At 45.3% G+C, this 22,300-nt stretch overlaps 2 protein-coding genes across 8 annotated transcripts in view; one reads left to right on the top strand and one right to left on the bottom strand.

The window, feature by feature from the left end:
• CDH23 (cadherin related 23) overlaps positions 1 to 22,300 on the top strand; it is a 514,496-nt gene that overhangs the window by 407,658 nt on the left and 84,538 nt on the right. The window lies entirely within an intron of this gene.
• VSIR (V-set immunoregulatory receptor) overlaps positions 1 to 22,300 on the bottom strand; it is an 87,960-nt gene that overhangs the window by 34,904 nt on the left and 30,756 nt on the right. For 2 of the 4 annotated variants that reach the window (XR_006292340.1, XR_006292339.1), the window contains exons 5-6: positions 16,042 to 16,069; positions 8,090 to 8,277 (exon numbers count right to left, since the gene is read on the bottom strand). Coding sequence is in view for 2 of the 4 variants with exons in the window: in XM_027834929.3 (XP_027690730.2) it covers positions 7,465 to 7,520; positions 8,090 to 8,277; positions 16,042 to 16,069 (272 nt within the window). In the remaining 2 variants the exon portion in view is untranslated. Of the gene's footprint in view, positions 1 to 1,181; positions 7,521 to 8,089; positions 8,278 to 16,041; positions 16,070 to 22,300 lie in introns of those variants that run through there. The other 2 variants (XM_027834930.3, XM_027834929.3) reach the window with 2 other exon arrangements.

Raw genomic sequence — 22,300 nt, 5'->3', positions numbered from 1 at the left:
GGTGCCCTTTCTTTGAGTTTGATAACAGCAGTGTGGGGGCGCAGGGTGCAAGGACCAGCTCCTGGCTCTGGAGCCTGGTCAGGCTGCACAGGGAGGAGTTTCTGAGCCTGCGGGCTCCCCCAATCATACAACCCCTGATCACCTCACAGGAGGAGAGTGGGTATGCAGCCACCACCCATGCCCGTGGGAAGGGGGGACCTAGGGGCTGGCTCACTGGCTCTGCAGGGGTGAACCCTGCTGCCTGAGACTCCCTGACAGGCTGGCAGCTCCAGGTGGCATCACTTGCCCTCTTCCCACTGGCCAGGAGCTCCAGCCCCAGGCTCACCCACACTCACCCCTGCTCCAGCAGCCCAAGCCCACCATTTTGCGGCACTCGAATGGCGCCCCCTGGATGGTTGCCCACCCGTAAGGCCAGTCCTGAGGCCATGTCCCTGTGCAACAGAGAGAAGGGGATACTGTCGGTGCCACCTTTCTGAAGTCTCCACTCCTCGTCCGAGTGATCGCAGAAAGGAAAATGGCTGGAGACTAGTCAGGGCTACAAAGAAGACTTAGCAGGCTGAAAACAGGAAAACCACAATGCAAAAACATGTTCAAAGACAAAAGAGGAAACAGAATAAAGGAAGTATGGCAGCACTTCTCTTCCGCTCTCCTCCCTACACACTTAACACGGTAGTTGCAGAATCAGGGCAGTGGATGTTTAAGTTAAAACAGATGTCGGTTGAGGTGTGGTGTGGAAAGGGGTGGTTCCATTAGAGGAGATTATTCCATTTACTCTGCTGTCCTGGTTGTAACATGGTTTGTAGCACCCCAGCACAAGTCTGCAACAGAACCCCATACAGATTCAGAAAGTGGGGGACAGTCTTGTACAGTTCTGGCTAAAGATTTGTCATTTCTGGAAATGATCTAAGATGATAAAGAAAAACTATTCCAGCAAAAGAATTCTGGTTTTGCCATGCAGACCACTGTGCCCTGGCAACGTGGAGCTTGTCTCTTCACGGTTCCCCACTCCATTCTTCCTTCTGCTTGCCCAGCTTACATAGCATCATCCTAGTGCTGTTAATAACCTCGCCATTATCTTCATAGCCACTGATATTTGATGTCATTAGCCCCTTCTTCCCTGTAGCTGGTTAGATTTTGAGCTATTGTTTGTGGATTCCTTTCTGTTACATAAGAGAATAATATTTCCAATAAAACTTTATTGTATCATCAATCAGTATTTTTATAAACAAATGCATACAAATCTGGAGAAAATGTCACAGCAATCAGAATGTACAAATAGTCCAAAGCAGTTGATTATCTCCTATACCATTCCCTTAGTTTTACTCGCTTCACCCCCCTTCAATCTCTAAACATGCCGCCCTGCTGTCAGTGGTCTCAGGAGACACACAATGTGAGCATTTTATGCTGGCCATGGAGAGAAGGTGGTTGGGGGGAGGTTTTGTTTGTTTTTTTTAAAATAGAATATCAACATTAAAACTGAAAAGCAGTATTGAGAGCCACTTTTCCAGATCTGATACATAGTTCTTTAGTCGTGCATTGTTCCCATCAGGTTCATGTCTTCCTTTTGAAGGCAGAGACATTATCATGCCTTTGCACGCTTCCCACATGCTCAGGGAGGAGAGTTGGGAATTTAGATAGCTAGTGAAGCCTTTGAACAGAAACTTGAGTGGGAGCAAGTCAGTGGGTGGAAGCACACAGCTGGGTACCTTCTGCAACCAGGAGGTTATTTTGTAACTTTTGAGACCAGTGGCAGCTGGTTTGTGCAAGGCCTCCATGCTCCCAAGGCTTCTCATTTGCTTCTTTTTTAAATCTCTAGCCATGCAAGGGCTTGTTTCTCAGAATTATCCAGTGCACTGCTCAGCAGGGAAGCAGTTAACAGCTGACACAGGAATGGACCCACTAAACAAATAGATCCCCGAATCAGATATTTAAACACTTGTCATGCTGATGTCCCCATGCTGTGGGATCCACAAGACTGGTGATGATCATGCAGAGAATTTTGCTAATCAATAGAAGATTTCAGCTTTCACACAGATTTTCAGGTTTTCTCAATGGGCATCTTTACATGAGGTACCTCTAAAACGAGCCCACTAAAGGAATTAGCAGATTTTGCCCCTAGCCATGTACCATCAAGTATCACCCTGTTAACAAAGAGAAGGACTGTGGAAGTTCTGAAAGGCTGCAGCTTCTCAGATGGACACAGACAGACAATGTGGTTCAGAAGCATCTTTTTGCTGTGGTGTACCATGATGTACTAGTAACAGGCCTTATAGTTTCAGTCTATTTAAATAATCTGAGATTTTTTTCCTGAAATTAATCAAACTCTTAGGTAGCAGTTTCTGCCGCAAGATTTTATCCTGTCATGTGTTTGGAGTGTTGAAGAGCCGTTTTGCTCATCCCAGGTTGTTATGATGACTGCCGGGCTGTGATGGCTGCATAGATAAGGTAGTCAGTTACACGGGGTGCTAGTCGGGATCATCTCAGGATGGTTATCTAACATAAGGTGAGATAAAACACAGCTGGCACAGTAGCTGGATTCCTAATGGCCTGAAGCCAGCCCACACACGATGACAACCAATGAGTCACAATAATGACACAATCATCACAACAAGTAGCTTTCAGGTCTAAACTTTTCCAGACTTGTTAGTAGGCTGGAAATCTACCCAGGAGCATATTCTCTTCTCTTTTTAGATTTTTTTTATTTTTAACGTCTGCTGGTAAGCCGTAGCTGTGCGATTCTGACATGGCAGTCAGCTGGGCATGACATCAGACACTGTGGGAGTCATGTTGCTGATTTTGAAATCATTTCAGGAACACTATTTGTGTTCTGTATTTTGGTGGTGGTTTGTGTAAGTTACATATTATGATCTTACTGGAACTCCGTTTTCCCTCTGGTCATCTTCAGCCCAGCCTATAGATGGCACCTGAGGGTGTCAGGGAGCAGAGACTCCTAGAAAGTTTCCCTCCTGTGACTTGCTTCTCTGTGCTAGGTGGCAGGGAGGATAGCGTCTAGGTGGGAGACGGAGACTCGCTGGCATTCCTCTGAACTGGGGAACACTGAGGAAACCTGCTGAGGGGAATCTCTTGGCAACAAAATGTAAAATACGCTTTTAAACAGATGGTTCCCACTCTACTTTTCCACCTTCCTCATAGTATGAAAGGTATAGGGGACAGCTCAGATCCAAGCTGCATGTCTTTCTCCACAGTTGAAAGAAGTTTCTAAACTTTACAAAGTACCAAATGGGCCCCTTCTCGCCTCCCATCAGCCTTTGCCATGAGACCTATCACCTGGAAAGGGTTCTTTTTTTTTTTTTTAAATGTTTTTATGTTACAACTGGGGGGGGGTGTTTTTTAAAGCATCAAAATCTTGATTATTTTTCATCAATGCCTATGATTTTTTTTAAAAAGTAGGAAAATGAAATATTCTGCTCCCAGGCTGAGACTGAAGCTGCCAGCTGGAATGATTCTCTAATAGAGATGGATGGGTTCTAATCCAGCTTAAAAACTGGCCTCAGAATGAAAGCATCAAAAGTTCTTGGCTACACTGAAAAAGTGTTGGTGTGATTCCCACAGTAGGACGAGACCCTTTTCCATTCCCTTCTGCCCACCCCTCCCCTGCTGCCTCAATCTACTGATGGTGGGACTCTTTGGTTGCATAGTTCCAAGCTGGCATCATTAACATGTGGTAGAATAACTGACATGCTGTCCCATCTGAGGGAATATGAGAGGGACAATGGGAGAGGATTGGATCAGGATCTGTCCCTTATCTGTGAGCCATCATGGCCCAGCACTCAAACTCAGGTCTTCATTCATGCTTGGCAGTGTATATTTTTTTCCATGACCAGTCTATACCACACCTGAAACTCTCACAAAGCTGGGTCATTTACAGAAAGGTTATGTTATGGTTTCGTTGAGACTCATGCATTCCTATTGTACATCTACGCCAAACAGGGCAGGTGACCCTTGGACAAAAACCGTTTTCTCCGTAGTGTTCTCTCTGTTTCTCAAATCTCCTTAGCCCTTTCCACATTGCACCTTTTTCAGCCATGTTAAGGAACTCAGAGTAACAAATCTGAAAATGGTTATCACCACGTTCATGACTGCAGCTTTTAAAATTATTATATGACCTGCCAATAGTCATCTGACCCCCTCCATGAGACCTCTGCTGAACACACATTACTTTAATTCAAGCTGGTTCTCATGTGTGCACCTCTAACTGGAGTCTGTTATCGAACAGTGTGTGTTAGTTCTCCTAGCAATCCCACAGGAGACAATTCCAAAACACTAAATGCTTGCAGAGTTTCTGAGGTACTCTGCCTATGGGTATTTGGTGTGGTCACTCACATAGTCCCAGATGAAAACAGAGGAACATAACACAGATTAAATCATGCTAATAAGTTAAACCACTTGAAATGTTTACTGGTGTGGTTGGTCTCTCTCTGACTCAGGCTGTCTGTGAGATGTTTGCCACATTTCTAATAGAGATGGGCTCAGACTGGAAAACCAGATTCCTACCCACTTGGACTTCAGGCAAGTTGGAATCTGAATCTAGGTCCAAACTCCACAGCTCAGGTCCATCTCTACAATAGGATTGAATCAAAGCAGTGATTCCCCGTGCACTCCTGAACTTTTGAAAAGTTTGGATCTCGATTTGAATCCAGATCCAAACTCCATGACTTAAGCCAGTCTTTTATTTCTGAATGACTTCTTATCCTTTAGATATTGTAGCTGGCAGCTGATATCATTTTTCTTACAAATCTTCCTGTCATACATCTTTTCAGACAGGGACACAAGTTATAAACACACCATACAGTTTCTATGCAATGGCATCACACACACACACACACACACACACACACACACATACATCTCTAAGGAAGTAGGTAGCAAAAATCTAAACCCATTGAAGAAGGACTTGTTTTCCTCTTCAGAAATTTCCATTGGGGTGGGGCATATAGAATGTGGAGAGTGGTTCTCACACTCCAGTTCAGTTTGTAAGGCTTCTTTTTTTGTTCAGCCTCTCCCTCCAGTTTAATAAGTCATCTTCTTATTTCTGCTCTAGGTGCCAGTGTTGTAAGTAAGCATGGTGTGGGGAACTGCACACCAACAGTGAGTTTAGCAATGTATTGGTCATTAAATTGTAAGCTTCCTTGTGCAGTGAAGAAAAAACAGCAAGAGTTTCAATAGTTGTGGTGATCTTTTTTTCTTTCTTTCTTGTTTTTTTTCTTAAGAAACTTTCTAAGGAAGAAGAAAAGGAGGACTTGTGGCACCTTAGAGACTAACAAATTTATTTGAGCATAAGCTTTTGTGAGCTACAGCTCACTTCATCGGATGCATTCAGTGGAAAATACAGTAGGGAGATTTATATACATAGAGAACATGAAACAATGGGTGTTACCATACACACTGTAACAAGAGAGTGATCACTTAAGGTGAGCTATTACCAGCAGGAGGAAAAAAACCTTTTGTAGTGATAATCAAGGTGGGCCATTTCCAGCAGTTGACAAGAATGTCTGAGGAACAGTGGTGGATGGAGGGGGGGAATAAACATGGGGAAATAGTTTTACTTTGTATAATGACCCATCCACTCCCAGTCTCTATTCAAGCCTAAGTTAATTGTATCCAGTTTGCAAATTAATTCCAATTCAGCAGTCTCTTGTTAGATTCTGTTTTTGAAGTTTCCATCCCACCATCAATCTCAGCCTGGACCAGTCCATACAAAAGATCCATTTCCTGGACGCTATGGTGCTAATAAGCGATGGTCACATAAACACCACCCTATACCGGAAACCTACTGACCGCTATTCCTACCTACATACCTCCAGCTTTCATCCAGACCACACCACAGGATCCATTGTGTACAGCCAAGCTCTACGACACAACCGCATTTGCTCCAACCCCTCAGACAGAGACAAACACCTACAAGATCTCTATCAAGCATTCTTACAACTACAATACTTACCTGCTGAAGTGAAGAAACAGATTGACAGAGCCAGAAGAGTACCCAGAAGTCACCTACTACAGGACAGGCCCAACAAAGAAAATAACAGAACGCCACTAGCCATCACCTTCACCCCCCAACTAAAACCAACACATCATCAAGGATCTACAACCTATCCTGAAGGATGACCCAACACTCTCACAGATCTTGGGAGACAGGCCAGTCCTTGCTTACAGACAGCCCCCCAACCTGAAGCAAATAATCATCAGAAACCACACACCACACAACAGAACCACTAACCCAGGAACCTATCCTTGCAACAAAGCCCATTGCCAACGGTGCCCACATATCTATTCAGGGGACACCATCATAGGGCCTAATCACATCAGCCACACTATCAGAGGCTCGTTCACCTGCACATCTACCAATGTGATATATACCATCATGTGCCAGCAATGCCCCTCTACCATGTACATTGGTCAAACTGGACAGTCTCTACATAAAAGAATAAATAGACACAAATCAGACATCAAGAATTATAACATTCAAAAACCAGTTGGAGAACACTTCAATCTCTTTGGTCACTCGATTACAGACGTAAAAGTTGCAATTCTTCAACAAAAAAACTTCAAAAACAAACTCCAACGAGAGACTTATGCTCAAATAAATTTGTTAGTCTCTAAGGTGCCACAAGTACTCCTATTCTTTTTGCGAATACAGACTAACACGGCTGCTACTCTGAAACCTTTCTAAGGAAGATGAGCGCAGCGATGAATTTGAGGTGCCAGGGGAAGCACTGAATGCTAGAGAAAGTGTCTGTCATTTTTTCCCCCTCAAAAGTGGCCTTGCCTTTAAAGCCTTTGCTTCAGCAATAGCCAAAGCTTCTTCCATATTGCTGACAACAAATTCAGTGAAAGTTGTTGTTCTTCAGTAATTTTATACTTTCATGGAATTTGGAGAATCAGGAACAGGCTCTGAAAAGGAGAGACAAGTCTGTTAATTTTTGGAGGTTATTTATGGATGTGGAGCTCACTGGACACTTCTGTAGCTGTGATTTTATGTGCTTAACAGAAAATTCTTCCCCCATTATAGACAAGTCTCTAGAAGATCCAAGTTGCTGGGGGTATACATTGCCGTTTGCAGGCACCTTTAGCAGAATGATTCAGCCAAATGTCACCAGGTGCAAAGGCGGCAGGGAAAGGGAACTAAGGACCTGACCCAAAGCACATTGTTGGAGTTAATGGAAAGACTTCCATTGACTTCACTGGGCTTTGGGTCAGTCCCTAATGTTCCATGGCTCACAATTTAAAATCTCCTAGAGGCAACATTTCTTAGGGAAACTGGCAGGATTTTTTTTTCTCTAGCAGGTATTGAGTTCAGTTAGCTTTCCCTATGTGTAACAGCATCTACTATGTTAGTAGTAACAGGGTGTGAAATGTCAGGCCGGCTCTGGGAGATTAATATGGGGATACTCTGGGGGCAGGGATAATGGACTGACGAGTATGTCCACCAGTTTGACATTGCTAGTCCACACCTGGAACTCGAGCACTGCAGAGACTCACTGGCTGGTGAGAACCCCCTGTATGAAAGAAGAGCAAACCTCATCATTACCCCATGCTGCAGGACAAACAAAAAGAGCCAATTGTGCCACAGCTGTGTTTCTTTCCCCAAAAACCTGAGATCTTGTCAAGTTCCCCTGTTTACCTCCAAGCCAAAGATTTATTATTTTTTGGTTTGTATCAGAATTTCTCTTGAGACACCAAATAACTATGAGTAAAGGTCAGTGGGCCAAATTCAGGTTTCACTGACATCAGCGTAAATCTGGAATAACTTCATTGGATTAAGTGGAATCACTCCAGGTCTATGCTTACGTAACTGAGACCAAAATTAGGCGCAGTAGGTATAAAATGAGACACTATGGCAGAGATGCAGTGTTTTTTCCCCTCCCCAAAGTCACAAGAGTGTACATTTCATGTTAAGAGAGAGGTTAGATTCAAACTGAATATTTAACAGGGGATCACTCCCCTCCCTTTCTGCCTCTTTTTCCTTTCTAATGTCCCTCTTCAATGGCTGGCTGCTTGGTGCCTCTGTCACGACAGCTTTAGCCCGGGTTAACCAAGGAAATCATTTAGTAAAATGGACACTTACCCAGTGTTGGGAAGAAACAATCCCCTGTGCCTGGAGGAGACAGCGGAGTGTTTGGTTCTGAGAGAAGGTGCCGGCCTGATTCTGACTGCTGACGGCTGGCAATGTATGTCATCTGCGGCTTGGGCCTGGACTCTGTATTTGTGGATGAAACAGCCTCAAAGACAGGGTTTTCAATGCCTTGAGCATTACTGCAGGAGAAAATACAGTGTCAGTCCTCGCTCTCCCTCTTTCTCTCTCACCCATGGAGAACTCCAGAATTATAGACTTTCTTCCATTCTAACAGTAGCACTTATTGTTCTTAGTATGGAAGTTCCTATGTATCTGACTTAAACATAAACTGGTGGGTCTCTCCTGTGTTTGTCCTTTATCGTTTTTCTAGGGCTTGCTTCCTAGCACCTGGTCTTTCCCCTGTAATACCACCATTGTTTTGTACAGCAAACAACTCTGATGTGATACAAGCACAGGCATGGGATCTTGCTGGTGGAAAACACAGATTCTGAAGGAGGCAGGAGCTCAATAAAAACATTATAATGAGAAGTGGTGTACCCTTGTCATGGGATCACTGGCCCCTTTAAGGGGAATCCAGGTCCAGGTTACCATGATAATCAAATTTAAAGGAAACGAGTCCATATAGGAATTTAATTGAATAATGAGCACCTGGGCCTGATAAAAGGCTATCAGGGCTCAGTTCCAGTGAGGTGCTTTTAGAGAAATTCTCCGAATGGACAGGAGCTTCCAGAGACCACAAGTCCCAAGGAGGAGGGCTGTGTACACACCCCTGAGCCCAAAGAGAGAGACAAGGGGCCAGGACTGATGCAATGAGTACTTGCAGCACTAGGTCAGCAGGGGGTGCTACAGGGCAGGCCCTACAACAATAGGCGCCAGAGTGGGATTCCCAGACATCCTTCCTCCCCCCCAATCAATGAGGGATGACTGAGCAGCACGATGTAAACATCTGCCTTGGCTGTGAGATTTTGATCCTCCCATGTCAGCATATAGAGGGGCTGCCACAGCTGTGGGAGTTCCAGATCCAGTTTTTGGGGGAGTGCTCAAGCAGCAGCAGAGGCCTGTCAAGGAGGTTCCATGATGGGAAAGAGTCAATCATCCTAAACACCAAAAGGGACGGAGGCACAGGCTCGACCAGCTGTATGTTTTGACTGCGAAGAAGTGGGGCATGCAGGATGAGTTTTCTCCTATATGAACAATGATTATAAGGCTGGAGTGGTTGCTCTGAGCACCAGAGGAACCAGGGAGAGCCAGGCTATCAAAGATACCCTGACAGGAACTGCTGGGACCAGGACTATTGTGGCATCTGAACAAAGGACTGTGGGGGACCCAGTTGGGGCAAGGAAGAGTAATGCCCCAGGGTCAGTCTGTTTTGGCTGTGGGGAGAACAGGCACATAGAATGGTGTTGCCCTGCTAAAAATGTCTACTTTGGGTAGATGGACTATAATTCTGAGGAAGCAAGACCCTATAAAATAGGCAAATGGATGTAAAATTAAAGGGAGGCTGTGGGTTTCACCGTTACCCATTAGTTAGGGGAGATACCCTTACATGACTCTTAGCCCCAGAGTATTAGAGCTTGAGGAACTTGAATAAAAGAACCAGGACAGACCCAGGAAGCAGAAGGAGATCCAATCAAGGGCGGGTCCACCAGCTGCCCTAAAGGATGACAGGATTCTGGGGTTGAGCAGGCCAGAAAAAATATTGACCTTGACTCAAATGATCGGGAGGGCCAGGGAAATGGAGGCACAAGAGCCATGATGTGACCGTTAAACAATTCAATAAACTACAGGTGCAGCTGGTAGATTTCTACCAGGAATTGGATGGCTGTACAAAGAGTTAGGAGGCCCAAATTCAAGAAATGAGGTGGGAAACACTCTCAAGCTACAGATGGGGTTGATCATACAGTAGAAACAAACCAGGTCAATAGAAGCAGAGCTTGAAAGGGCAAAGCAACTGTGGCAGAGCAAATGGGTATGGCTGACCAGTGAGAGAAAGATTCCTCTCCCTGGAAAAGGAAAGACTTGGCACTCGCGGAAGGAAGTAACAGGGTTCTAAGTCATCTTGAAAAGTGACTCTGGACAGCCAAACCCATTGGAGAGCAAGTAATTTAAGCCAGTGGATAAACTGGCAGACCTGGGAGCTCAACTATGTATTATGCAGGAGTTACTGCAGGAAGCCAAACACCAGAAACTGAGTCTCCATACCCAGGTGGAACAGATGGAGGATGAGAAGATATGTGAAGGTGCCGAGCTAAATCAAAACCTTGAAAAAGAGGTCTTCAACCTAAAAGACAGAACAACAGGAGTTGGAAGATCTGCTTATTTTGGAGAAGGAATGCTCTATGTACTACAGAGACAAGTGGAAAACATATTGAAATAGAAATACAGGAACAGGTGAGACCGACCCTTTCTTTGAGTAGAGCAATGGGCGAACACTTGAAACAGAAGCTGGAGCTAGAGAATGGCAAGCATACCTTGGAGCAGCAGGTTACTAAGATGGAAAAGGAGCTGGAGACTGACTAGTGAGCTCCAGGAACTGGCCATTGGGGAAGTAGCCTTACACACCCTGGCAGCTGGTTTGCAAGGAAAACTGGCTGGGGATTGTGTAGGAGTGCAGGACCAGGGTGCTGAAGCCCATATAGAGACATGCAATAGGACGCAGAGCTCAGAAATCAATTCTAGGGAGACTTGTGTTGATACAAAGGGCCTGACTGAGAAGCAGGGCCTCCAGAAAGACCTTCCAAGAGGAGCAGTCAACTGTTTGACAATGGATTGGGTGTTCTGTAGCACAAACCCTGAGATCCAAAACACAACAGAAGCTTCAGTAATGCCAGTTGCCCTCTCAGCTACACAGCAGACCTCTCTAGTAAAGGACTGGAGTGAGCTGGAGGAGAAGGCTGCTACTGCTGATAGGAATCCTCGAACTGCAGGCGCAGATAGCTGAAGAATGGGAGGCACTGGAACAGATGTGCTCCTCGGGGGGAAGGATCATAGTGCAAGCTGTGAAGCGGGAGCAGCAGCAGCTGATCTGCCTCAAAGTTGAAAACAAGACTACCAAGCAGCAGCGTTTGCTGCTGCAGCGGCAGTTGACTACGCTCCAGAACCTGCTTAAGATCCAGCTGGGGTTGAGCTCCAACTTGACTAAGGATAAAGAGCTGGAATCCTGTGGCGTGAGGCCACTACTACAGGAAAATGTATTGAGCAAGAAGGTACAGGAGCCTTCTGAAGCTAAGAACTGCCCTGTCATGGCATGACGAAGCTGCAAGGCCAACTCCCAGCCAAACCCCTGCTTAAAAAAAAAAGAGTCCACCCCAAGAAAAAAGGGAGACCCAGATAGTGCTAGGGTTCAGAACATCATTCAAAAGGTACTGTAAGTCCAGGAATATCAGAAATGCGTGCTGCTGAGTGGATCGTTAAGAATGGTAGGAAAAAGGGTCCAGTCCTTAGAGGCTGGAAGCCCTGAAAGGAAGACAGGCTTGGATAGGGCTATTTTTAATCCCGATGGCTATGCTCATGTTTGTATCCAGGGAGGCTCCTCCCCCAGAGACCAAGTAGTAGCCTTAAGTCAGTTCAATTGTGGTGAAAGCTTTGTGGTGTTGACCATACCAGAAGTAGCTGGGGAACTAGGCTTTCAGGGGGTACAGCATGTGGTGAACTATGACATGCCGAGAACTATGAAGGAATATGATCACCGCATGAGGTGCTTACAACATAGTGGGACCCAAGTCCTGATCATGCCATATTTTACAGAGGGGGACAAAAATATTGTCAAGGATTTAATAGGTTTCCTAGTTGCTCCTAAACAGGAAGTTTCCCCTGGCTTGAGAACATGACAAAACATTAGCCATTGTTGAGCCTAGATTTCGGTATAGGTTGGCTTTGCTGGGGGGAAGGTATGTCACAGGGTTGCTGACCCCCTGTTTGCTGGTGCCTATAGAGAAAGAAACTCTCCTAAGGGAGAGGATCTTCCAGAAATACAGGCTGAGCATGCCCCTGAGACCAATGGGAAAGACTTTATTTCAAGTTTATTTGTATTTAATAAAGTAGAACCCCAGCAGGAGAATGTTGTCTTACCCTTTTTTGGACTGTGTGGAATTGTGACCTTGAGAGAAGGGAAGCTGAGCAGGGAGTGCCTGTAGTGCCATACTAGTTAGCAGGCAGTGCTACAGTGTAGGTACATCCTGAGATACCCTACCCCGGCTGGTTGGAATTTAAACACTATTTTGTGTGTGTCATGGACCCAACACTGCTAACAGGTAAAGGAGATTTTTCTTTAGCTCAAGTTGTGGGACCCTGAGTCTTTGGAGCACCAGGATATGAATTCTAATTCCACTGATAATGAAAAGTTCCAAATGACCGTAGCATGCAGCATAATCACAATCACGAAGCTCTGTTGGCCCTAGATTAGGTATAATATATTTATAAGTGCTCAGGTGCCTCTTTCTAGCAATATAAAGTGCTAACACAAGCTACCTGAGCACCGTCCACAACCAGGAAATGCAATTGAGCAGTTCTTGCAATTACTGGTATTATAAATGAGGGGAGTTTATAATACCTGAAAGAGAGAGGCAGGGGAGCCCCTACAAATACAGTGTAATAAAGCACTGAAACACGGGGAGAAATTTTGTAAATAAATTAATTTTCTTTTGCAGACCAGTAGAGAAGGAAAATAGTAATTTTAACCCTCCCTTGCAGTTACTGACCAAATGGAATGTCACATTTCGTCAGTTCCAATTTGCATCTCTTTTCATCACGCTTGTGATTGCTAAAAGTACACCCAATATCAACCTCAACCCTAAGCTGCTTTTCAGTTCCTTCCGCATGAGATGCTATCCCTTTGGAAGAAAGAAAGCATGTAGCTCCCTAGAGTGTCTTGTGCTGTGATCAGCTGACCGGATTTCAGCACTTATTAACAATCAAGACAGCTGCAGAGGATTACAGGCCAACTAAGTATAACACCAACAGATCCCGATTGTCAGCGGGCGGGATCGAACCTGGGAATTCTGGAGCTTAGTGCATGAGCCCCTACCAAGTGAGCTAAAAGTCAACTGGCTGTTAGCCAAGGCTGTCGAGCAGACTTTTTTCTTGCTTTCTTTCTCTGTCTCTTGTCTTGGTGCCACTAGATAGGACAGAACACCACACCCAGGAGGTGTGTGGGTTACATACGTGTTTAATTTTTGTTTAACTGTTTCTTCCTGATGTTTCCTCCACTATGAGAGGTGTTGTTTATTTTAAGGCCAAAGTGGCCAGATGTCCTTTGAGGTTCCATCAATGTCAATAAACAAAACCAAGGTTAATTTGCATTCTCATTTCAGTTTCTGTTTTATCCTGCCAGTTTCAGTTACTGCTTGAAACAGCTCAATAGGGCAGGCAACAGGTTTAGCCTTTTAGTCAAGGCCTGTCTGGCCCAAGTTGATGAGATTTTAAAATGAAAAAGTAGGAAATCTGTCACAGGGCCAGATGAGGGGTAGTTGGAGAGTTCTGCATGTAGGAGAGTGGGGATGGAGAATGCCGTCCGCAGGCTACCAGAGTTCAAAATGAAAAGCCAGGAAGCAAGAATTAAAATAAAAGGTAGTGTGGGTGGATGCTATATTTACTCCTCTTATAGATCAAGACATCAACCACACTTTCTATAATAGGTGATGAATATAGTTTGGCTTAGTCTGTATTAACAGATCAAGAGGAAGACACAACTGATATCTGTTGTCAACAATGCCTCTGATTAGTCACTGTGACCCCAGGTCCTTGTCCTTCTTTCTTCCCACAGCCTAATGCAGTATTGCCAAACACAAGAGATAAAAAATCTCGAGTCGGAGCACCCAAAACCATGATTTTTTTTTAAAATCAAATAATATTTTAGAGTTTGTCTTTTTAATTCCTCTGCCAGTGTGTGTGTGTGTTGTTATTTCAGGTTGAAAAGTCAACCTTTGATGAACACACAAATGGACTCCTATCCCCATTGCTCAGATGTACTCCCCTCACTCGCTCCTCACCCCTAAGACAGGGGAACTGCTATCAAATTCCTATTGCTGATCCAGCAGCAATGCTTCCCTGACTCCTGCTGCCCCAGACTTCTCCAGCTGGGACTCAGCAGTACCTGACTGCTCTCCTCCCCTGCCCCTAGGTTTCTCCTCTGCCTGGTTCCCAGCAGCACTACTTCCCTGCCTCCCACTGCCCCAGGTCCCTCACTCTGCTATAAGGCCATACCTGAAGGCAGGTCCCCAGTGGTGGAGCAGATCCGTGTCCCCAGTCCTGAGGCTCTTGCACAGAGCTCTGCCCACATGCCCAGCCCTGAAAATTGAAGGATTGGGGGAGGGGGGGGGCTTCTCGGGTCACTGCAAGAGCTCCTCCTGCGGGTGCCAAAATCCTATGACTCCAGATCAGTCCACAAGACTTGGCAACACTGCCTTCCCCTGGCTGCTCGATGGGACTCCCCTTCCCCACCACTGCCCCCAGGCTGGGGAGCTGCGAGTCTATCCCCTCCATTCCCATGCCCATCACTATCCTCTGCATCTCCAAAGCTTCCCTCCTGCCCCTCGCATCCTTCTGCATCCCCTAAATCCGCTTACTGCTCCCCCAGCACCTTGCTCCTCCTCACTTTCCCCATTCACCTTTCACAGGGTATTTTCTGCTCCTTATATTCCCTGTGTCCTGGCCAGCTCCCTGAACTAGGGAGTGGTAGCCATTTTGCCTGTGGGCATGAATCATAGAATCATAGAATATCAGGGTTGGAAGGGACCTCAGGAGGTCATCTAGTCCAACCCCCTGCTCATCTAGATCAATCCCCAATCAAATCATCAAATCATCCCAGCCAGGGCTTTGTCAAGCCTGACCTTAAAAACTTCCAAGGAAGGAGATTCTACCACCTCCCTAGGTAATGCATTCCAGTGTTTCACCACCCTCCTAGTGAAAAAGTTTTTCCTAATATCCAACCTAAACCTCCCCCAGTGCAACTTGAGACCATTACTCCTTGTCCTGTCCTCTTCTACCACTGAGAATAGTCTAGAACCATCCTCTCTGGAACCACCTCTCAGGTAGTTGAAAGCAGCTATCAAATCCCCCCTCATGGCTTAAGTTCAGTCTCACTGGAAGAAACAATGGGAGTAGGGTGACCAGATTTTTATAGGGACAGTCCCAATTTTGGGGTCTTTTTCTCATATAGGCACCTATTACCCCCCACCAGCACCACCTCCTGTCCCGATTTGTGACACTTGCTATCAGGTCAGCCTAAATGAGAGGTGGAAGCCAATGTTATGAAGGGCAGCCTAGCTGCCACATGCAGATAGACTGTAGGGAAATGGTGGTCATCTTGCTGTCTTCAGCAATAGGAAATGGTGGCCATTTTGAGCAAGGGAAAATAAGTCAGTTGGCAGCCGTGTTTAAAAAGAAAAAACAAAACCCCAAAATCATCAGAGACTCGATGAAATTGTGAGAGTCAGCACTACTTCTAATGCTGTTCACATTCTGTGGCTCCCCCTCTGTCCTCATTCCTCCCCCCCCACCCCCCGCCTCTTCCTTTTCTCCCTTCTGTTTGGTCCAGGAGCCAAGGCATTGTACCATACTGGAGCCTGGAGGCCTCACACATGTCCTTGACATCTCATTCTCATACCTTGAAGCCTTAGCAGTGGGGATTTGGGAGCCTCCATGGTGCAGGGAGATTCTGACTCTCACATGACAGGGTTACAAAAGAAGTAGGTAGTTTCCATTTGGGAAGAGGGAGGAGAAGTTTGTGGTAGTGGGGCAGTTATCTAAATGTGGATTCTCCATCATCCCTACCACTATGCTAAGGATGTCAGTACAGCCCAGTGTCACCGGCAGTCTGCCAACCTAGAGTTTAGGTCATTATCAGAGGAAGGAGAGGAAAAGCAGGCCATTTCCAGGGTCACAAGGAGGGAAGGGAGCATGAACAGGCTAGTGGAAAATGGAAAGACTTAAGATTTCCTCACCTCTCCATTCTTACAAGTTCATGAGCACCTGCAAAAAGACAAAAAAATGCTTTTATTATAGTAATAAAAAACAACTGTTGTTATTTACAGTCAGATTTCATGGCAAAAATGTTAACGCTGCAAATTCAGAAATCTGTCTGCATAGTTTCCTTCTAAAGGTGAGCACTCTTGCTGCTTTGTAACTGAGACAGTTGCCCAGGGCTCTCATGTAAGGTGTCAGATATACACTTCTATGTTACACACAAAAGGCTGGGGCATGGGCACGTTCCATCAGCAGTGAAAGGATTATGTGTGGGGATGTATTCCAGCCCTAACCATGGTGACCAGAATGCATTGCTGAAACTGAAGCACTAGGCAATGCAATACAATAGAAATGAGGTGCTCCCAAGTGCAGCACATGAGTGGTTAAGTCCTCAAGTTCCTTTCCTTTCCTCTTCACTGATTAGCTTGTTTTTTGTTTTCCTGCGCAACTTTTACTGTTCTCATAAATCTGTGATTTGGTGGTTTGGACTAGGGGAACGGAAACTGTCAGTTCATCTGGAAAATGGATACCAAATCGAGTGCTCTGGAGCTTGCCAGGAGCTGTTTCCTGTTTCCTCTTTCATTTCCTTCTTCATTAAAATGTTTTAAAGATGAATAAAAGTGGAAGCAGTCATAGCACTAGCCTTTTTATCCCACTGACATAACACTGACCTGCAGCTCCTCCTGCATCCTCCTACAGCTTTACTAATGTACCTTGAGTCTGACTTGCAGAGCTCTCTTGGATTTCAACTCTGCATTGTCATGAGGTGGAGGAACCCTGTCAACTTGTAAAAGCAACAGATACTTGCTATGGAGCAGCCTGAGATCGCCAAGCTCTCATTCTGCTTCTGATCTCATTCATGTTTTGAACATGCGACTCCAGAGGAGAAGAGGGGCTCATAATGCATGAACCCTTTCTCCAAAGCTTGCTGGTGCCCTTTTCAGAAGGCATGAACTCTCTGCTATCCAGGCACAGACAGGTATAAACAGCTGAGTTTCTTTGGTGTTAACCTTTGAACACAGCACTTTCTGTGGGCAGTGTAACAAGGTTGTCCTAATGGAAAGCATCCAGATAAGGAGAGTGACCCCCGTGATGATTCTTGTGTGGACGTTCTAAGTAGTGGGGGGCTTTCTGGCATTTTGTTTTGGATTTGATTTCTGTAGTATGCTCATATTTCTTTGGGTGGGTGTGTGCAGTTCATGCTCTGTGCAAACACAACACAGCTGCTGATTTCCTTAGGAAAACTAAATCAAAGCAAATTCTGATTCAGCAGCACTGGCACTCAACTGTACCAATTAGAGCCATCTTTTCAAGGCAATTGCATTTTACAGTATTCTTCCATTAGGGCTTATTGGTGAGAGAGTCTCACAATTTGGCCATGCTCTCAACAGGCTCATGGCATCAACAGGAATTTTGTCTGAGCTTGGACTACAGGATTGACCCAATTTTAGTAATGTCAGTATTAGTGTTAGTAAAGTTGACTTCAACATCAATTATTTCAGCACCATCCCTATTAATAGTAGTAATATTAGGACTAGTGACATCACTATTACTACTGTTTAGTCTCCAGATCATAGTAACATCAACAGAGCAGATGCTTGGCCTACTCTGCCAGTTTTATGGGAGAATTCACACTCTGTGCCCCTTGCGTGTCACATCTGTATAGGCTCTGTGCATTGTGGCCATGTAGGTGTGCAAGGCAAGCTGTACAAATTCTGCAGAGAGCTCCCTTGGGACTGAGGGGAACGTTCACTTCACTGACACACAGCTGCCTTCTGAAGCAGCATTCACTCCCTCAGAAGGTTTTTGTCACAAATGTACTGCTGCTTTTGGACATTGCTTTCAATCCCTGTGACAAAGCCCCAACAAAAGGTCTCTTTTCCATAAAGACGTGAGTAGAGGAGCTCCTCTGTTTTAAACTAGCATGACCTTTACACCTGGTTAATTGTCCGCAATAAATATAGAACAGGAGTGATGTTTGGCTCTTCTGCAGATTATTTCATGACTGGAATTTCTTAGTGCAATGAAAATGGAGTGGATATCATTATACATCAAGTGTAACAACTATACTACTTTGTCATAAGAGCAATCAGTATTTCTCTCAGTTTCTCCTCTTGAGTTTCTCTCTCTTACTATGTCTCCTTTTGTCTAGCTTTCTGTGCCTCTTCCCTGTTCATTTCTCATTGCTCTTATCCTTCCCTTTCTCCCATCTGTCGCTCCATTCTTCCCTCTCTCAGTTTAAGTGGGCTGACTCCTGGGTCCCATCCTGCCCATTCCATTTCAGTCCCTGATCTTCCATTCAGTGAGCGTTCTGCAGGCTTGTAGGATTGGATTGTGGCAGGCATATTTCCTAGTATTAACCCTGAAAGTTTTGTGCTCTAATTCCATGATGCAAGATTCATCACATTAACTATTGTTTTCACCAGCTCTCAAGAATCCCAACTCCAGTGGGTTAATTTAAAGTGCAGCTGTTGCCGTATTTTCACCTGCTATAACAATAGCATGACTCTGCAGCAGTGCCATTGATGGGAAGATCTATGTTCAGGAGTGACCTGAAACATCTACCACTCCCCCTCACCTTGCCCTAGCATAGAGGAGCGTACTCATTGCTGTCGTGTGACCCCTTCTGGCTCTGGGATTAGTGGCAGCTTTGTAAGAGAATTTGAGCCACACTTGTTGAGAAAGACACGATGCTGTGCTAAGTATCAATCTGGCTAGAAGGAAACCTTGCTCAATGAAAGCCTGGAATAAAGAGAGTGATAGGAAGGGACAAGTTGAAATGCAGGTCCAAGAATGAAGGAGTAGATTACATTTGCTAGGATCCAATTTAATATCCTGATTTTCTGCACTGAGGTGGAGGGGGAATCTTTGCATACAGAATGGGTTGGAGGTGTGTGGAACGGGGCTTGCACACACTTTACGCACAAATAAACAAACTGCTTGGAGCACTGCCCAGCCTTGCAGATTCATCCCCTCCAAGGAAGGCAACTCATGTCCTGATCTTCCTCCCCTCACTCAGTAACCTGGAGTCTCAAATTGCTTGGAGCTCCACAGGACATAAAACCAGCTTAGGAGGGGGAGAAGAGGAGGGATATTCTGCATTATAGTATTCGTGGGTTTTTTTGTTTTTTTTTGTTTTGTTCATTGATATCTTCAGATCTTAAAGTCTCCAGTGTTCAACTGCCACCTCTTGAACTCAAAGGAAATGAGAGGCCCTGATGTTTGTGGTTTACTGTGTTGTTAGTTCTGAAGAGTGGGGCCTTCTGTTTCTGAAGTTAGCACAGTGTGAAACAAGATTGCAGCTGGGCTACTGCTGTCTTGTTTGTACCTGGGTGCATGCTCTATACCAGCAGTTCTCAAACTTTAGCAACCCGAGGACCCCCATTTTTATATACAATTTTTCACAGACCCTCAAGTCCTCTGCTCAGCCCCAGGCGCCACCCACACTCCACCCCTTCCCCCAAGGCCCTACCCCACCTCTTCCTGCCACTGCTCCACCCCTGCTCCTCCTCTTTCCTACCTCTTTCCACCCTCTCCCCCAAGCACGCCCCGTCCCCGCTCCTCCCCCTCCCTCACAGCGCCTCCTGCACGCCACTGAACAACTGTTCCCCAGCATGCAGGAGGCGCTGGGAGGAAGGGGGAGGAGTTGGTCAGCAGGGCCTGCAGACCCCCTGGAGTACTCTCGCAGACCCCAGTTTGAGAAATAATGCTCTATATAATGTATTTATCCATGGCCAACTTTACAGGTGGGCGATAGGGCCAGGGGGTGCCTTCCAAGTGCCACAAGCTGGCAGGCCTGGGCTGCTGGGGCAGGGGTGAGTGCGGGCGGGCCAGGAGCTGGAGCCAAGGGCCAGCTGGGCAAGGGGCAGGTGATGCTACCTGCAGTTGCCAGCCTGGTGGGAAGGGGCAGGCAGCAGGGCTTGCCCCTGGGGAGGCAGCGGGCCAGACACTGGTCCCCCTGCCCTTGCCCGCGCACCTGCTCTCCTCCTGTTAGGTGACCGGGGGTGTATGACCAGGGCAGCCCTCAGGCTCAGAAATTCCTCCCTGTGCAGCCTGGCCGAGCTCCAGGGCCAGGAGCTGATCCTTGCTCCCTGTGCTCCACACTGCTGTTCTCAAACTCAAAGAAATGGCACCAAAATATAAATTCTTCCAGAGTGCCATTTTCCCTAAGAAAAGGAATACTTGTGGCACCTTAGAGACTAACCAATTTATTTGAGCATAAGCTTTCGAAAGCACGAAAGCTTATGCTCAAATAAATTGGTTAGTCTCTAAGGTGCCACAAGTACTCCTTTTCTTTTTGCGAATACAGACTAACACGGCTGTTACTCTGGAACCTGTCATTTTCCCTAAGGCCAGCCATGCATTTATCTGTGCACATGCAGGTAATATTTTAATAAGGGGGGCCCTAAAATATTTATGCCCTTAGCCTGTGGTAAACTTCATGTCCCCTGGTTGCATGGCCATGCAAAAAATAGTGGTGCCAGACAGGGAAATCTATTTGTTTTCCCATTTTAAAAAAAACACAAAACACTTCCTCATGACCACATTGAAAATGCAATACCTCTTGACAAGCACACTTTATATTAAATGCACATACTACAAATATTCGTACTCTGCTCCTGAGCAATGTATTGGTAATAAAGGTGGGACTAAAGGCCTAATGAGATATCAGGGGGCTATCATCTCTGAGATTAAAAAAAAAATAAAAAAAAATACTTGAGACTTGGTGCAGTCTGGTGTATTCCAGTTTCAAAATACTTGCTCTTCAGAAGTACTTTTATAACCCCCAGGAATTAGTGACCTCTGGCAGGGATGGTGAACTCATTCACAGACAGCGAAATCATCTCACTCCTCCCTTTAAATGGGCAGGGGGGAGGATTTTAACAAAGGTTTCCAGAGAGCCTCATCCAGTAAAACTCTTTGTTCAGACACTTGTATATATGCACAAGTTCATACAACTCCAGTAGGTATTGTGCATACAAGTATGTACATAATTATTGCATGTGTGAACTGGCTGTGTATGAGTACAGATGTATATGCTGCACGTGCACGTGTGAAGGTCTGTGTGCAAATGTTTTCATGCCTGTAGGCATGCGATCATGTATGTTCAGTGTGTTTTGTGTAAGAGTGTGGTGGAGGTGGAAAAAGCTGGGCAAATACTGTGATAACAATTCCAAATGATTCATTTGGATTTTAGAACATTTGGCTTTGGCTCTGTGTACACACCCCTCTGTGCTCTCTTCTCACGAGTATTCCCGCAATGAAACTCACTGGCAGGAGCTGCCTGAGTCATTCTTTCTATCTATTTGTTGTGGCACCATTGCTAGCTACAGGAGAGCAGCATTGAGGTTGTGTGGTAGCCATGGCATGCACCTTAACTTTGTTGGATGAAATATTTTCTTTTATTTCCAGAGTTTCAGTATAGGTGCATTTGATGTTCTGGAAGGGTACAAGATATTGCCAGTCAAACTTAAGTCTGTTTTCATGAAGCTTTTGGGCAGTGAATTTCTGTTGTTTTTGTTTTGGGTTTTTTAAGAAAGTGGTGCTAGTGAAGGGGTGTAATTGTGGGTCACCTCTGTATAGAGCTATGAGATTTTTTTTCAATTTGTCAACCATACTGAAAAATAGTTTCAGACTGACCCAAAATGATTTTTTTTTTGACATTTTTAGCAAACTGAAAAGTTGGGGGGCAAATATTGTTTTGAGTCAAACAAAATATTCTCAGAATGCTGCCAAAGGCATGATTCATCCTTACAGTACATGAATGCAGTTCAGGTTCAGTGGCCACAGCACATCACCTTCAGCCACCAACAGAGCACCAGACCTGCTGCATATGCACAAATGACTTTCTCTGGCTCTTCAGCTTGACTTGAGCCACACTGTTGAGCCAACTTTTACCTTGAATAACTTTTATAATTTTGTGGGGCAGTGGGCCCCAGGCACTAATTGAGATCAAACCTGAACAGGAGAGATCATTTTGGGAGGATCAGAGCCATAGTTTGAGCTCCAGGTGTGTACAAGCTGTAAAAACTGTAAATTTTTGATGCCTTTTTTTTTCTTTTTAAAGAAGAGCTGTATCTTTGGAGCCCCTTGCCCAAATGACCCCAAACTTTGAACACTAACTCTACCAAAACCCTGAAGAAGCATAGCAAATTTCAAAGAAATCTGGGTGTGCATGTGGATTTTAGGCCACTGAAAAAAATTGTCTGTCAGACAGTAAATAGTCTCAACCTTAAC

This window comes from Chelonia mydas, chromosome 7 (assembly GCF_015237465.2).
Source record: "Chelonia mydas isolate rCheMyd1 chromosome 7, rCheMyd1.pri.v2, whole genome shotgun sequence".
Classification (NCBI taxonomy): Eukaryota; Metazoa; Chordata; order Testudines; family Cheloniidae; genus Chelonia; species Chelonia mydas.
The sequence above is the reverse complement of the archived record's forward strand: the minus strand, read 5'-3'. Positions and strand labels throughout refer to the sequence as shown.